Source organism: Nothobranchius furzeri, chromosome 7, assembly GCF_043380555.1.
Source record: "Nothobranchius furzeri strain GRZ-AD chromosome 7, NfurGRZ-RIMD1, whole genome shotgun sequence".
NCBI classification, from domain to species: Eukaryota; Metazoa; Chordata; class Actinopteri; order Cyprinodontiformes; family Nothobranchiidae; genus Nothobranchius; species Nothobranchius furzeri.
In genome coordinates, this window is record NC_091747.1 from 52,734,124 (window position 1) to 52,746,972 (window position 12,849).

The following is a 12,849-nucleotide window of genomic DNA, read 5'->3' on the forward strand; positions in this document are numbered from 1 at the left end:
ACATACACACACACACACACACACACATATATATATATATATATGTGTGTGTGTGTGTGTGTGTGTGTGTGTGTGTGTGTATGTATGTGTATATATATATATGTATGTGTATATATATATATATGTATATGTAAATATATATGTATATGTATATATATACATGTGTGTGTGTGTGTGTGTGTGTGTGTATACATATATATATATATGATAGCTTGCCAGGCTATACTTTTCACAATCGGTCTTTTAGCGGGGGTGGGTGGTTGCTGGAATCTCGCGGAATTGTTTTCCGCCTCTCCGGCTCCAGGGACCAGGGGTAAAGGGGGGAGTGGACCGGACTGGCCCACATTGGGAAAATGGCACACCGGGCCAATGTCTGGTGTGCCAGATGGCCAGTCCACCCCTGCCTACAGATCAAGTGACTTCCGCTCTTAAAAATTAGGATGGGTATTGTAATGTATTTATTTTTTGTAATTTAATGCAATTTTATAAACAAATAAATAAATAAATGGTCAGAGACATGTTACTATGAATAAAAGTAATTTATCTTATAAATTGAAGAAAAATAATGAACAGGGAATTAAGGGGCCACGTGTCTGTATTTGGGCCCCAAAATACCTGAGTCCACCTCTGCTCAAATCAAGACGTTGCACTATGAGTGCTGCAATAGGATGAGGAAGAGCTTTAAATAAATCTAAGATCTAAATAAAATATAATCTTTCTGGAGGTGTAAAAACGTCTAAAGTGGAGTGCTTTGGAGCTAAATGCCACTCAACACTTTATGGTCATTCCGCTGAAAAGTCGCCTGCAGCATTTTACGCATAAGCTACAGGACACTGGTGGATTTCTCGTGGCGAAATAAGACTTTTTTACACGTGTGAAGTTTCTTCTCATTTTAAAGCCTCAAAGCAGAGACTTCACTTCTAGGGAAACAACCTGCTGTCCAGCTGTGTGATTCGGTCTCTGTGCTGTGCGTGGTGCAGCCTCCGCGCCTCTTTATGTAGTGTTCAGCGGGACGCTCCGCAGTTCTCTCATCCGGCCCGTTTACGCGCGTCGACGTCCGCATTCTCCTTCCAAACTCCTTATTTATTTATTTATAGGAGGAGGCGCAGGACTCCTGCATGTTCCCATGGTTTAGCTTCACTCTCCGTGGATGCGATCGCTCCTGGAGGAGGAAAAAGAAGCCGTTTGGTTTTCCTTCCCAGCTTTTCCGCTCCAGAGTCATTCTCAGCACGATGTGGGACGCGCGACCAGCGCGCGGCTTTCAGCCGTAACCGCTCAACTACAGGGGGATCCCGGCTCCCTCTTCCAGCTCCACTCCCTCTGGAACAAGAGGAGTTTGCACGCAAAGGGTGCTTTACCTCAGCGAGGTGAGATTTATCACGTTTTCCTGTCGTTTTCTTATTCTATTAATGTGATATGAGTTGGGAATGACCGCGGATTTGCTGGATGACAGGAGGCAGGAGGTGGACTGAGTAGAAGGAACAACTATAGAGTAACAGGTATGCTGCAGTATGTATTTAAAGCACATATTTAAAGGAAATGTGTCGCTTTGAATGAATATTTTCACTTTCATTTTTGTCAGTTTTTAAAATGAAATCCTGGTTAAAATCCCACTCTCTTTATTTTGGTCCCTTTTATTAACATGTCATTAAAAACCATTTTAAATGAGTTTAAATCAAATGAAACATCCGAGATTATAAGCAAGGATTTTTGCGTGAGAGGAAATATAAAAATAGTTGACTGATCTTGAGATGAGACTCCAGAAATTGCACCCTCTATCCAAATAGTTCAGCAGACTGACACACAGAGCTACAGCAGAGAGCAAAGCAGCCATATTGACTGTTAAAACTAAATCATTGATTTAGCCTAATGCCTTCAAAGAGGTGTGATGAAAGGAGTCAATAGGACTGATGATGCGTGGCTACAAAGCACAGATGTCCCGTTCGATGCTGAAGTCACAAATCTGTCTGTTTTTGTTTCCTCAGCCATGGAGGGACCAGTCTGAAGAGGAGCCAACGTAGCTGAAAAGTTTTAGCCGTTTTCTGGTAACCCAGAAGCATCTGTTCCATCATCATGGCTGAAAAGATTGGACCGGTGGGACCTAAACCCAACAATGTCCGAACTGCACCCTCACTTCCCCCAGAGCCTATAGATATCATCCGCACCAAAGCTCGCTCTCGCCGAGTCCGCCTTAACGTAGGGGGTCTGAACCACGAGGTCTTGTGGCGGACCCTGGATCGGTTACCCCGGACCCGACTTGGTAAGCTCAGAGACTGCAACACCCACGACTCCCTGATGGAGATCTGCGACGACTACAGCCTAAACGAGAACGAGTACTTCTTCGATCGCCACCCGGGGGCCTTCACCTCCATTCTGAACTTTTACCGCACGGGCAAGCTGCACATGATGGAGGAGATGTGCGCCCTTTCCTTTGGCCAGGAGCTCGACTACTGGGGGATTGACGAGATCTACCTGGAGTCATGCTGCCAGGCCCGCTACCACCAGAAAAAGGAGCAGATGAATGAGGAGCTGCGGAGGGAGGCAGAGACGATGAGGGAGAGGGAAGGGGAGGGGGAGTTTGATAACACTTGCTGCCCGGAGAAGAGGAAGAAACTGTGGGATCTCCTGGAGAAGCCCAGCTCCTCTGTGGCTGCCAAGGTAGGAGTCCGAAACGAGGAGCGAGATCTCAGATCTCACATTTCCCGCTCACAACCGTAGCTCAGCTCCCCGGTTGCATAATAACACATTGCAGGCATGCTTGTTAAGGCACAACTCCCACGTGAACTGCAAAACATGAGTTCATCGGCTTGAAACTTGTACAGCGGCGGTTGTTAAGGGTCGACAAGACAGATCTTCACGAGTGCAGTGGCAGGAAAGAGAACATAGAACTGAACATAAAGAGTTTTGATGAAATGGTGTGTTTGATTCTGACGTTGGTACATCAGCCAAAGTCTAACTGATTAGATCTACTTGTCTTTGTGTCTGATTGAGCGCGACGCCAGCCATGATAACAGAAGGTATGCAAATGCTGATTTACTTATGACTGAAGGTTTACGTTCTCCATGGTAACCGTTCACTCCAGTTTCTACAAAACTGCTGAATCAGGAGATAAAATTGTCTTTCACACCACTTTGAAAATGAAAACAACCACTTTTACGATCCCCAGTCTCAGTAGCATCGGCATTGATGAAACCCATTTTCCGGCATCCCTCATCGAACCGCTGTGCCAATCTGGGATTAAGTCCCTCATCTGAAAATCATAAAGACATCGTGTTTGTGACGAACACAGCTCCAGGGCCTGTGCATGCTGGTGAATCGTTCGTAACCCTTTCCACTTCAAGAGAAGACTCCATGGGTAGCTCAGAAATGACTCCAGATTCAATTTCAGTCCAAATGGGGCTGAAATCTGATTAGGTTGTTAATATTTTAAAAGGAAACAAAACTGGAATGTGTGGGATTTATCTCTGTTATTGGCTCTTATGTGCAAGTTTCCTCCTTCCTTTAATATTGGCTTGTTTTTATCCCATGAATGACCATCGACAAAGGATTGTGCCTCCGCTTTGATAACTGCATTCATTCTTTAAGAGAAGCCGTGTAGCACGTGAATAAATTAGACAAAGACTGCCAATATCTAATTCGAGGGAAACTCCAGCGACAGCAGCTGAGTAATTTGCAATGCTGCTGTGTGATATTTAACGTGATTTACTCTTCCGTGCAGTCCTGCTCCACTCCAGACGGATCTCGCTGACCTGTACAGTATTATGTGGGGGAAGCCCTTGATTTATTAAAGGGAAATTCTATCTTGGTTCAAACTGCATTAACATTTCTGCTGACAGCCGTATGAGGAGAACTTAAACAGGACTTTGAGAGCTCAGGAGGTCCACGGCTGAAAGTGCAGTTTAGTGTGGAGTTCAAGGGATGCCAGGTTGTCTTATGGCAGCTCCCTGAGGTCAGGGAAGCTTTTGCACAGGGAGCAAAGTCTTTTGAAAGCTCTTGACTAAAGAAATGCCATTATTAGGTTTTTGCACAATTGCAAGCTTTCATACAAGTTCCCTTAAGCCCTTTTGACAAGTGCAGTCAGTCATGTGGCATCAGCAAATCTCATGGGAGCCCAGTCTGCTGCTTTATGCCACCTATGGCCACAAAATAAAGGTTAAGAAAGAAAGAACTGACCTTTTATTTGGGGGGGGGGGGGGGGGGGGGTCCAATCAAGCCACACTTTCATTTAAGAAGGCACATGCCTTGGGAGGGTGGCCTGAAAAGCTAGAGAATCCAGCAGTTGCTAAAAGCTGCAGAGAGATGCACCGGAGACGCCAGAGTAGAGGTGGCCAACAGGAGCCCAAGGCTTGAGGGATGCAACCCATGCAGTCATGTTAGGTCCAAGATGCTGAATCTTGGGTTTGCAAGCCTTTTCAGAGAAGTTATGACTGAAACCATTAAAGTTATTTTGTTTCTGTTGAAATTTGTGTTCGATGCTTCATTGTGTGGGTTCGGATTAGGGTTGAGAAGCAGGTGCTAAAATTAACACCTCAAGTTAATGCAAGATCCTCCATCCTCCCGGAAAAACCAGCATGTTTTTGGTCTGATGTGTTGTGCTGGTGAGGAGTCTGCGAGAACAGTTGGACCACTGATCAGCTATGACAGCACAGCCACTGACAGATGATGCAAGCTGCACTGCTCATCAACAGTTTGCTTAAAGTTATCTTGTGATCAACTTTGACAGTCGACGTCAAACGTAACATTTCAGAAGATCTACCTCTGAGAAGTGGATGCAGCTGGACTAGTTCAAAGTTGATGGCCTCGGTTTTAAAGGCTTGTCTTACCTTCAAACTCCCAAAAATAGTCTGATTGCCTTTTTTGACAAGGAAACCAAATCCTGAACGACCATAAAACCCAAAAGACAAAATCAGTGTTTCAGTTGTACCAAAGTTAGTTTGAACAGTGTTGGTAGTAAAAGTTGTACTTTGATTTCACATTTATTGGCTGGCCAGACCTATAAATATCTCCTGTTTGTTGTTTTTCATTAGCGTTTAAGGCCACGATGAGCACATAAGCATCAATTAAGTCTCAGATGGTTTATTGATTAGGTATTGGGCTAGGTATTAAGAGACTAATTCTTTTCTGAAGGGGAGTTTTTCTCTCCACTGTGGCTACATGCTTGCTTATTATGGAAATTGCTGTAAAGTCAGTGACAAAACAAGTCAGTGACTCGATGTAATTTGCCGAGTTTCCTTACATAGGAAACTTCAAATTTGTTAGCATAATGATCTGAACTGGATGAACTTATTAGTAGGTTCTGTTGGAATGTTTACTTTGTAAAGCGCCTTCAGACGACTCTTGTTGTGAACTGGCTCTAATAAAAAAAATAGGCATGCTCAATATTGGCTTTTTTTTTACCGATATCTGATATTTTATGACTCTTAAAGTGACAGTGTGTATTTTTCCTGACAACAGAGGGCAGCAGATACCTAAATCGTTGCAAGGGAGCAGTATTTTTTTGTTGGAGTAAGACCTTACCAACGGATGCCCATTAGGGTCAAAAAGCCCTGGCGAGCACAAACTAGCAAAATAATGGGCACATCAGACACTCTTTCGTCACTGGCAACAGGTGAAGCGGTAAATGTGTAAAACAATAACATTTAAGAATGTCGAACGTTTTGTAACTGTTTGTTACAAATCAGTAAATTCATTTTGTCCTCATTGGCTCCCGCAGAAGGAAACATGGCATCTAATATGGCGTCGCCCAGAGACTTAGACCCACTCCCATGTTTTTTAGACCTGATTTTTATGGTTGTATGTTATGAAGCCGCCAATATTTTTAACAACTGGGCATCATTTCATTCATTTTCAACATTTTGATGAATATTTCTAGAAATTCATGATAAAAACTACACATTGCCTCTTTAATTTCCAATTAAGTTACCAATATAATTCAATAACGATAAATAATGATCTGAACTGGATGAACTTATGCACATAAAATAATGATAGCAGTAATTTAAGTTGCTAACATTGCATATTTCATCTTAGAAATGCTTATAAGCTTTAAGTATTATCAGTGCAAAATGACAACTACTTCAATTTAAGTTAGTAATAGAAAAAATGTCTTGCAGCTGAATGACATTCTCCTCGACAATCCTGACAAACGCTCTGTGATGCCTTTAGGCCTAAGATTATTATCATTACGTTTATTTTTTTCAGAATTTAGAGATTAAAGACCCAGATCTTGTTAACATGAAGCCCATTTATCAGAACTTTTCTGTTGAAGTTCTCGATTTTTGGTAAAAATTGTTTTGGATTAGAGTGTGAAAACATACGATGCTTTTCTTAGAAGTTGATTTTGGTAAAAATTATTAATAAATAGTTTAAGTAGAGTAAAGTAATAATAAAAAATAATTATACACACAGATTCTGGAATGTAGCACAAAGTCTGTTCTAAACCTTTTAAGATGCCTTATCAATATTAAGGTGCTCCAGAAAACAGAGTCATAAAGTTTAGAGCATTTTAAGGAGATCGATCTTTCTTTCTGTTTCTCCGACACACACACACACACACACACACACACACACACACACACACACACACACACACACACACACAGGCCACGTCTCGCCTTGTTCTTGCTCTTAATGTGGATATGCACCATTACTCCCCTATTATCTAATAAGCTAGTCTAGCTTGTGGAAATAAGCAGTAAGCCTGCGCCGGCGCTGCTTTTAGCCGTTTGGTTGGGCCTTGCTTGGAAGCAGCCAGAGCCACTCCACCACAAACTTTACTGTCACGCTGTTTTTGCTTCATAACGCCTGCTTCAGATCACTGCAGACCGCCTTTTTTCCAGGCTTTAGCCTCGCGTGCACACTGATGTAGATCCTGACAGCCAACGAGTCCAAGATGAGGGAACATGGAGGAGTGTGAGCCCTTTAGTCAGCAATAAGTCAAATGTTCTTTTTCACTGTGCGCCTGAGAGTCTGATCCAAGCAGCTGGTTCACTACCTGCCATTCCATTATTGTGGGAGTTGTGGTCAGTTTTCAGAAAGTAAAACCATTATGCTCCAGCGTTTCTATGCAGGCAGTAATCTGATTACTTTAATGACAGCAAATGAGTTAGATATTCTTTATTAGAGTTTAGGTCAAGCTCACCTTCTCTGCTCTTGTAGTTTTCTGGTTGCATAACCTTTCCAACAGGCCTCTAATCAGTGCAGCCTAGCATTTAGGCACCAGCACCTAAATCCTCTTTACTCGCATTCATAATCAGATAAGAGAGAACCTCCTAGATTATAGGTGGCATGAGTTCTTAAGGCCCCCGCACGAGAACTGAAGCAGCAGTTTATCATCTGGATGTTCCAGAACACCCTTAAACCCGGTTCCTCATCCACCGCCATCCTTGTTTCCTCTCAACAAATCACCTGCATCATGAGATTTACTTTAAATTGACATTAATGGTTTTGATTTGGTTTTAGAAAATCTGATTTCACTAGTCTGGGCTTTTCTACTGTTGAAGGCATTTGTTGCTGCAATTTCTACTGTCCAGGATTTTCTAACATTTTGCTAATAAACCTAACCTGACTAATAATCAAAACAACACTTTGCATTGGGGGTTTGGTTACTTTACATTCATGCTTTAAGTTTCATAAAATTTAAAAATACACGCTGTAAAATCTGATTAGTTCAACTTACTTAAAAAAAGGCATGCAAACCAATTGCACTTAAAATGATAAGTACATGGGATTGGGTAATTATGTGTTAGTAGTGTGCAGTAGTAAACTGTAAGCAGTGTTTTTAAGGATCTTAGTTCTAGTAAATCACAGTTAAGTGTATTTACTTAGCCTACACATTAGTATCTCTAACACATAATTACCTAGTGCTGTGTACTTATTAGTTTAAATACACAAGAGTTTTCCTTAAATTTTGGTTCATGTGGTGAACACAATCTCTAAATCAGGCGTCACCAACTGCAGTCCTCGAGGTCTGCCATCCTGCTAGTCTTCTGTGTTTCCTGCTCCATAAACACCTGAATGGAGTAATTTAATCCTCTTCTTAACTCTGCACAGGCCTGTTAATTACTCATTCATTTCAATCAGCAGAGAAACAGCTAACATGTGCAGGATGGTAGACCTCGAAGACCGGAGTTGGTGACCCCTGCTCTAAATGTTGGATAATTTCATGTTTTAGTGAACAACTCCCACAGTTGTGTTTGAATGTAGAGTTGAAATGCAGAAATGTGATTGATTAAATAATATACTTAAAGAGCAAGTCACCCCCAAATCAATAATTTTTTGCTGATAAGCCATATAAATGAGTGTGTAATCGTACTGTAGACACGTGTAGTCAGTAATTTGGCACTTAGTGAATCTTAGTTAAAATTCTGCCTAAAACTGTCAGTGTTGTGCAGTTGTCAGGTAAAAACTCTGCACTGCATTTGAATTAAAATCTGCTATCGCTATTGGCTAAGAAGTACACTATGATGTTAGCTGGTACATTATGAGGTTACAATGTGGTTGTGAGCCTGTGTGTGTGTATTTGTTAGCGGCGCCACCCTTCCGGTCTGCCAGGCAACAGCATTTTCTGCATTTTTCAAAGAGGAAGTGGGAGTGGAGTAAGACTCTGGTAGAGGGTGACTTGCTCTTTAAAGAGTTAGAATTTGTGTTCTTTTAGAGATTTTGTTTTTACAAAAAAATGTTTTTCTAACCGCCAAACTTCTGCATGCATTCAGGTTTTTAACTAAGAGTGTCCCGCTGGCTGGTCCGAAGGCTCATATCCTTTTACCCTCCATGTAGTGATTCATGAATGGAGACATCATTAGGTGGAACTCACAAGGCAAGGCTAATTCTAAACATGTTCATAAATAAAGCCGCGTAGCTAAACACTGTGGCCACGCACACACGGAGATGAGTTTTTGTAAATCCGAATATCTTTTCTCGCCCATCTAGGAAAAAAACTTGGGTTCACACCACCTCATTTTCAAAACATCCATAGCATTGTGAATCTCATTCATTAGCATGCCCAGCCAGTAGGTGGCAGTAGTTCCCCAAATCCTCAGTCTGTCAAAAAACATTCCTGGAATATATGAAAACTATGTAGCGGGCATAATCGTCGTTGATGTGGTTTTTCGCCTGTGATTCTCTACAAAAGCTGCATTTCAACTAAAGCAGCATTAGGTATTTCTGGGAGGGGGAAAAATATAATGGCTCTGTCCGCTCAGCTGTTGTGTCTCCATACAAATTCAGTCCTTTCAGGACTTTGCTAAGATGTCAGCATATCACCACCAATTTGATCAGCGCCATAAAGGCTTCCACGGACATTAATAAAATTAAAAGTTTTATTCTGTAAAGTGTAAATGAATCCATTCCGGATACAGGGAGAGTGGCTATGTGATGTAAAATGTTGTGTTCAATGACCAGAAGAAGCAACATTTTTTACAGTGCTCTATGAGACAGCAGTCCCCACTGAATTAGCTCTTTTTGGGGGGTTTCCACAGTATTTTTCCATGTTGGGAATTTGATAAAGAGGATTTTAAAGCGGTGTGAACAATGCTTATTCTCACTCCATTCTGTTTCACCAGCAGCTCTTCCAATGTTACACAGTTGTTCTGGGCGACGTCTGCCGATGTCGCTTCTTACCGAGTTACAACCGATCGGTGCGAGCTAACCAAAAGTTATGCTAAGCAAATTTTCTGGGGAATTCCAAGTTTAAAGACCCACTTCTATGACTTGGCTTTTAGACAGTGACTCGTTTTATTGTTTTATTGTAATATTGTTTAAATGTGTTCTGAGTATGCCTCATGTTTTATTTGCTTTTTTGCATCAGTATTTTTATCTTCTGTTTTTTGTTGTTTTGATTTGTGATTTGGTCCAGCCTGTGGAGCACTTGGGCAGCTCCCATGCTGCATTTTTAAATGTGCTATATATGTATATGTGCTATATAAATAAACTATGGTATGGTATGGTATGGTATGGTATGGTAAGTACCTACCCCAGCTCAGGTACTCTGTTGGTTCTTGAAAATGGCCCAGAAAAGGGTCCATTTAGTCGGCCCGTTGAAGTGGATGCTGTGAAGTTCTGGTGAAATGACCCTGAAGTTCCGATTAGAGAAGCAACTAAATATAAACACAGGTCATACATGTGATGCCAGAGCATTTGTTGGTTACAAAACCTAAAATCTCGATTATTTACACACGTCGACAGGCAAATGCTGACAATGGAGAATTCTCAAATCTCCTCCTTGGTTGTTGTTTTAGAAAGGCTCATTTTTGTTTCCATATATCGGCACTTTTGTTTGAATGATGGGCTGAACCTTAGAAAAATATCTGGGTTATGTGAGATACCCGGCTATGTGTGTACGAGGTCTGGGTATCTGCTGAAAACATCTGGGTAAACTCGGATCAAGGGAGGGAGTACTTGTTTGGCTTCTGCTTTTTCGTGAACTTCTTATGCACGCTATGAAACCTTAGAGCTCAGCTGAAGTTTACGACTTTTCTCTTCAAATCCAAACTGATCTCATGGAAAATAGAAGAAGAGAAGCCTGTCAGTTTCTTTGACGCACCTCCATGCTGTCATGGAGCTTGGACATGCGATTTCCCTCTCAAATGGCCTGATTTGACACGTCTGATCAGAAGAGTATCATTTTCTCCTATTCAGATTTCATTAGTTCACAGTTCAAATGGACCAAGCTGACTAAGAGCCCCAGATCTGACTCTCTGCCATCAAAGTGGGACATAAATCTCTCTGAAGGCTGCAGGAGGGGCCATGTGTGGACCACCAGCTAGTGGCGGCTAGTGCCGCCAGTTTGAGTGACACCCAGGGTAAAAGGCTATTGCGTTCCTTCCTCCTCTTGGCCTCTTCGACTTCTCACTCTGCCCCTCTTCTCATCGCCTCCTCAGCCACCTCTGGGGGGCATTTGTTCATCTCGTGTGCCGCTGTTCTCCTCGTCCCGGAAAGGCATCGGGAGCAGGGTGGAGAGAGGACAGGGTTGCAATGGAGTCATTATTCGAAACGTAAAGAATCTCCATTATGTCTCAGAAATCTCTCTTTAAACTCCAAGCCAGCATCTCATATCTGTGCCGATACATACAGTATGATACCCTAAACATGTGCAGAGCACAAGCCTGAGCTTCAGTTCTCACAAGAGTTAAACATCTTTATCTGAAATCCCTCAAATGCTGCTGAACTAGCTTTTAATGAAGGCCACAACGTAACGGGTGCCCTGCAGTTTCCTCCTCCTCCCTTTTTTTATATTCACCTCTTTCTACTTTACTCCCTTGAATGCACTCACAGCAGCCTCTCTACACCTTTGATTTCTTATCGCAACTACTATTCTCCACTTTATCCCACCGCACCGGCTCCCTTTTCCCTCCTCTACTCTTCATCATTGCACATTTTTGTCGTTAATTATTTTTAGAAAGACGACTAATTTAAGGTCCCGTTTGGGGCTCTGTCTGGAGAGTTTTTACACCGGAGTTCATTGGTATTCATTGTGGTGTTTTTACATTTGGCTCTTTATCAGTCCCATCTGTGATTGATCACTGGTGGGCAGAGAAGACTGCTGGCCACTTCCTGTAGAGCCGCAACACAGAGGTGGCCTGGAGCTTGTGTTTGACACATCTACGTGTGTCTTTAAAGACCAAGAAACCATTTTTTACATATTATTTTTGAAAATGATCGGTCACTCTTGAGTTTAACATGCAGCTTAAACGTGAAAATAGTCTTCCTGCTTTAGCTTCTAATAGAAAATAAGACAGAAAAATGCTTGATTCAGAAAAACTTGACAATTGCACGTCAAAATGTCAGTTAGCATCAATGGACTTGCCCATCTTGACTCTGTTGTAGGTTTAGTGTCCAGGAAACAGCAGAGAAAGTCTCAACTAGTAGAAGCTAACCGTTAGCAGTATCAACTTCACTTCATGGCAGAACTCCTCCAGGTTTATGTAATTTGTGGAGATCAACATCAATGTAGTGTGGAAGAGTTGTGTTGCTGTTAGCCAATCAGAGGCAAGATGTCCAAACAGAAGTAAGACTCAAAATCCTCTGTCTGAAGCAACTTTCTGCTGCAGCTGATTCTACGTACTTAAACAAGTAACGACTCACAAAGCATTCATTCCTACTAGAGACCACTGCACAGGTGTTAAAAGTATGAGTAAACGTGACCTTTAAAATGTGATGAATATGACAAAAATACATGTATTTTTAAAATATTGTCAGTGGAAGCAAAGCCTATAAGTTGATGAACTGACGTTTTTAAAAAGCGAGAAGGAAACCTTTTGATGAGTAATTTGTTGAAAGCGTGGATAAAAGAGGCTTTTCAAAAAAGGTACGAAGAAAAAATGAAGAAGATCGTCTTGATTTGTGGTCTTACTAATATTCATGATATTCAAACATCTCGCCTCTTATTGGTTAACAGCAACGCAACTCTTCCACTGCCTCTGTTGGCTCTGCAACGTTGATTTGTCTCCACAAATAACAAGCCTCAAGGAGTTCTGCTATGTGGTGGAGCTGCTAATGCTAACAGTTAGCTTCTACTTGTCAATATGTGCTCTGGCTGCAAAAATCATCACAGCCATCCTCAGTCACGATCCATGAATTTACATTGTGACGTAGATCTGAGTGGCTTTTCTAATCTGAGTGTTTATTTTCTATCGGCGGCTAATACAGGATATAGGGGTAGAAGGCGATGTTCACTACCCCCCCCCCCCCTTTTTTTTTAGAATGACTGATCTTATTTCAAAATAACAGTGAACTTGCTCTTGAAAACATTGAACTATACATATAAAAATGCTGTTTGATCAGAAAATGTGAGCTATTACTTTTCGTGTTGGTACACCACTAAAAGTGGTAAAAGAAAAATCAGGGACG

The 12,849-nt window shown here is 41.8% G+C and overlaps 1 protein-coding gene across 2 annotated transcripts in view; it reads left to right on the top strand.

The window, feature by feature from the left end:
• The first annotated feature begins 1,154 nt into the window (after nucleotides 1-1,154).
• Nucleotides 1,155-12,849, top strand: part of kcnb2b (potassium voltage-gated channel subfamily B member 2b) — a 123,117-nt gene continuing 111,422 nt past the window's right edge. Inside the window, exons 1-3 of one of the 2 annotated variants that reach the window (XM_054751131.2) lie at nucleotides 1,200-1,367; nucleotides 1,454-1,499; nucleotides 1,986-2,658. In XM_054751131.2, the coding sequence (XP_054607106.1) occupies nucleotides 2,074-2,658 (585 nt within the window). In that variant the 5' untranslated portion in view covers nucleotides 1,200-1,367; nucleotides 1,454-1,499; nucleotides 1,986-2,073. Of the gene's footprint in view, nucleotides 1,368-1,453; nucleotides 1,500-1,985; nucleotides 2,659-12,849 lie in introns of both variants that reach the window. The other variant, XM_015955273.3, reaches the window with a different exon arrangement.